We start from the raw sequence: 4,545 nt of genomic DNA on the forward strand, positions 1-4,545 counted from the left end.
TTATGAACATTTTGTTTTATTGAGTCTCACCCCTGGAATTGATACAACCCAAGTGGGTCCACGTGAAGTAAAATTGACTGCCTTCAGGACAAACAGCATTTTACATGCACAGAGATGACTTCACAATTACAGCATAACAAAGGAATAGCAAATGTGGAAAGCATATTGCATGCATTTGCTTATACGTACATTAAGATTCACTTTTGCACAAGAATTACAATGGTTTTTCAGTACCATTCATTTTGAGAAAATAGCCAAAATAACCCTACGCACAACTGAACCTCTACATTAGGAACAACAAGGCTTTAGTATTTTGAGGATTAATAACAGAATACACTGAACCTAAATTTTTTTTCTCAGAAACAGGCCTCAAATTCCAAGCAAACGTGATATCAGAGCTCTCCGCTGCACATTGTTTACTGCTGGCCTCCAAGGTGTTTGTTGAAGATGCCCTTGGCCACCTCAAGGGCAGCGTCAGCTGCGGCAGGAATGTGGGGTGTGATACCAACTCCCTCCCAGGCCGGCCCAGTGGACGTGTCGGAGTGGACCGTGGGGATGCTGAGGAACACGTTGGTCTCGCCAACAGGGAACACCTTGGGTGGGTGGGAAGCCCCGGCAGTGGTCTCCCCAACTATCATAGCCCGGCCTAGCTTTTTCATGATGTAAACAAACTCCTCCGCAGCACCCGCTGTAGCTTTGCTGGTCAAGATGATGAGGCTTTTCTTGGAGCCATACCTCACACCTGGAGGAGAGGTTAAGATAGAGTTAGAAACCTCTTTGTCAATTTCCTTTAGAAAGGATCTTGTGGGTGGACAAAGTCATTGCTTGCATTGATGCTAATTTTACTGCTAAAATGGTTACCAACGTTCACTCTTACAAAAATCTCTTGTCATTTTATTACCAGTGAGCTCAGGCAGAGTCAGCAACTCGGTGGTCACTCCAGATGGTCGGTCATAGAGCTTGTCCAGAACGATCTGCTTGTCCCCATCAAAGAAGTAGGAGCAGAAACCCGCAATGGCTGTTGTTGGTCCCCCAAGGTTATTCCTGCAAGTCAAAGAAAAGACAAATTAAAAAAGAAGCATGTTTTTCGTGAACTTTTAACACAGCAGAGTAAGGATATGTCATACTTAAACTGTTGTGGAGAATAAGCTAAATTCAGTTAACTAAGGATTTATAGGCTTCGATGTCTATATACATCAACCATCACTTAATTTCAGCGTCAACTTGCTTTCGAAAAGTGAGAAAACACACCTGAGGTCAACGATCATAGCGTCTGTGTTCACAACCTTGTTCCAGACATGCTCCACGATTATCTGGGCAATGGGCTTGACTTCTTCGAAGTCTCCGAACATGTCAAATCGCAGGTAGCCGATGTTGTTTTCAAACACATCGGTGTGGAAGGAGATTTTGATCAGCTCAATGTACATCTCTGGAGAATATTCCTGCACAGTTAGCAACACACAGGCATCTTAAATGAAAATATGTCTTGAACATATCTGCTTAACGATACTTCAAGGTTGTACCATGTTTGTAAAACACAATGTACTCCATAAACTGCTGAGTTGTTCTAATTCTTTTTCAGCTGACCTGTATGGGGAAAATTACCCAAAAACTGTCTCAAAACTTGACCATTATCTTCAACAGCAGTTTTAAAATATTTCAGTAAAGCAAAAAAGAAAAAGAAAAAAACACTTACCATTGGTGGTAGGGCTGGGGTGTTGGTGGTGGTCTTCAGGCTCTTGTCACCGGAAAGGGTCTGGAGATCAGCTGATAGCTTTGTCTCCAGACCTTCTTTACAAACAACCGTGCTGAATTCCCCGTTTGCCTGGAGCTCTCTGAGCTTCTCTGCAACATCTGCCCCAATACTCTCAAAGGCATAATTGTTGGCAATCAAGCTGGCCGATTCCTCAATGATGGCCGGAACTTGAGCTCGGAGGTTGATGATCCTGATTGCTGTAGCAAGGGCATCCTCCGCATCAACTTCCACATCTGGACTCACACCTGTGAGCTCCCAGGTTGAGCCTGTAATGGGGTTGATGGACTTTGCGGTTGGGAGGGTAACGTAAAAGTCTGTATCGCCCACTTTGAATTTATCAATTTTCACTGAGCCCCCAGCGGTCTTCTCCCCAACAACGGTGGCTCTTTTCAGGTTCTGGAGGCAATAGGCGACATCCTCAGCAATGCCCTTTGTGTTTTTGCTTGTGAGGATAATCAGAGGCTTGCTTACACTGTATCTCTCCCCTAGCAGCGTTGACATAGACAGCAGCTTAGTGGTGGTGTTTGAGGGACGGTCATAAATGCTGTCAATGTGAATCACAGGCTCAGCTTCAGTGAAATAAGAGACTATGTAGGGGATGCCGGAGAGGTCCCCGCTGCTAGTGTAACGTAAGTCAAAGATCAGAGCTGAAGTTGGCAAGATTTTGTTCCAGACAAGGTCTACAAGCAACGGCCCAACCTTGTCCGCAACCTCCTCCCCAAGGATGTGATCAATTCTCATGTAGCCAATGTTACCCTCCAAAAGGTCCAGCTTGATGGATGTCTGGAGAACAGCAACAAGCTGCTCAGCGGGCAAGGGAGGCATTTCTGGATGAACCACGGGAACATAGTTTGGCTCATAGGAGACCTTCAGCCGTGGATCGCTCACTGTGGTTTGGACTCCGCTGCTTAGGATGTTGGCCAGTGATTCGCCGTCTGGGATGCTGAGGACCTCTGTGTTATTTGAAGCTGCCGCAATGTCCTCCTTCATACCAACCAGCTTCTCTGGTGAGCAGTAGTTGTCCATGACGATTTTTGCCATGTCCTCAATAAGGCTGGGTGGAAATGAAGCATGCAAAAAGGAAACATCTCCCAACAGCAGCAAAGATGTCACCAGAAAAAGAGTCTTTGCCATTCTTGTCTCAGAAAAAGTGAGTGTACAGGAAGTGGAGGTCTGTGTGCTGAGCCTCCTTCTCAACACTGGTCTTTTAACAAGTGGCACTGGTTTGGCTGTAAGGTTTCTGATAACACGTTTATAAGAGGATTCACTCCACATTAAACCCCTAATCGCATTATCCCCAGTGTTTGTGGAAGAGAATAGCAAACAACCAGTGTACGTGTAGTAACAAGAAGGTGTTGGCAGGGATCCTGGTCTTTGCACAATGTAGTCTGGACAGCTATTTAAAGCTGCCTGTGTCAGGTAATCACTGTTTTATAACTGAGAAATATCTAGAAGGGTGGTAAGAAAGCTAAAGCCAGTCATTGTTACTGGTTAAACCATGTTTGGCAAAATCCAACTTGAAAAAAATCTGTAAATTTGAGCCATTAATGCGTCAGACAAATTGCATGGTGGTCTATGGTATAGTTGAAAGCAGAAAAAAATACAAAAAACATAAAAAAAATAAACCAAATAGAGTTTGTGTGTCTTACTGAATGATTTTGATCTGGGGAGTAGTTAAGGTAAATAATTATGATACTTCAGAGACATGACATTTACTGTTTAATTCATTTTACACAGTGAAAGCAGTTCTGTGGGGGTGAGGGGAACAGCAGCCATCTAGGTTTGTTTGAGGAGCGCTCCCTCTGCTGGTAATTACATACAGGAAGGCGCTCACTGAACAGAAGTATAAAACATAACAAAAAAACTAAACTTAGAAAACCTCTTAATTTAGGAAATGACAGTTAGACGATCAGAAATCATAGGCCAGACCACAGGGTCTAATAATAATAATAATAATGATAATAATAATAATAATAATAATAATAATAATAATAAAGGAATTTTCATAACAAACAGTAAATGGATGAGCAAAAATACTAGGGAAAGTGTCCCAGAAAGCCCCCCAAACTAAAATAACAACCAGAGATTGAGAATATGCCATTGGGACTCAACTTTTACTATAATCAGTTGGTGAAAAGCTACTGAAATACTGTACATACTTATATACATGTATAATACATACTATTTCCCCTTGTGATGCAATAGTTTATATTATAACTGATGTTGAAAGACATATTCCTTTTGTAAAGCTGAGTTAGAAACTTTCATTCGTTTTGTTGTCTTGCCTTCTTTCCTTACATTTCCCAAATTGCATTTCCCAGTCTCCCAGATTTGATGGGCACATGTTTACATACATAGATCCAAATGTTTGTAATTTAATCAGTTTTTCAATCGTCAACAATTTATTAGGGGGACTGAAATCATTGATGAGAAACGTCTGAGCTAATCACCTTGCTGGGATGCTGGTCCCAGAGTTTTAAGCAGACTAGCTCTTCTTATACACGTTATAAGCTGTTGCTGGCAATTCATGCTCTTCTTGTCTTTTAATGTTTTTTTTTTAATGATTTCATTTATACATCCTCATGTTTGTATAATCTTATATACTTGCACACCAAGACAGGTCATTGTACTGTGCCATTGTTTCCCGTGCCACGTCTGATTTCTAATTAAATGTTACAATAAAGTTATATAAAAAATAGGCTTACCTAAACATGTAAATGGTTTAACATGACAGGACTGAACAAGTAATTCTCAATATTTGATATTTATGATGCAGCCAAGGAGAAAAT

The 4,545-nt window shown here is 41.7% G+C and overlaps 1 protein-coding gene across 1 annotated transcript; it reads right to left on the reverse strand.

Annotated features, from left to right (window-relative positions):
• On the reverse strand, positions 1–3,251 carry rbp3 (retinol binding protein 3). The gene is made up of 4 exons (XM_012869277.3): positions 1,697–3,251; positions 1,252–1,442; positions 902–1,044; positions 1–742 (listed from the first exon to the last, which is right to left on the reverse strand). Exons 1-4 carry the CDS (start codon positions 3,029–3,031, stop codon positions 417–419), a joined length of 1,995 nt encoding a protein of 664 aa, XP_012724731.3. The 5' UTR covers positions 3,032–3,251; the 3' UTR covers positions 1–416.
• Positions 3,252–4,545: the final 1,294 nt, after the last annotated feature.

This window comes from Fundulus heteroclitus, chromosome 10 (genome assembly GCF_011125445.2).
Source record: "Fundulus heteroclitus isolate FHET01 chromosome 10, MU-UCD_Fhet_4.1, whole genome shotgun sequence".
NCBI lineage: Eukaryota > Metazoa > Chordata > Actinopteri > Cyprinodontiformes > Fundulidae > Fundulus > Fundulus heteroclitus.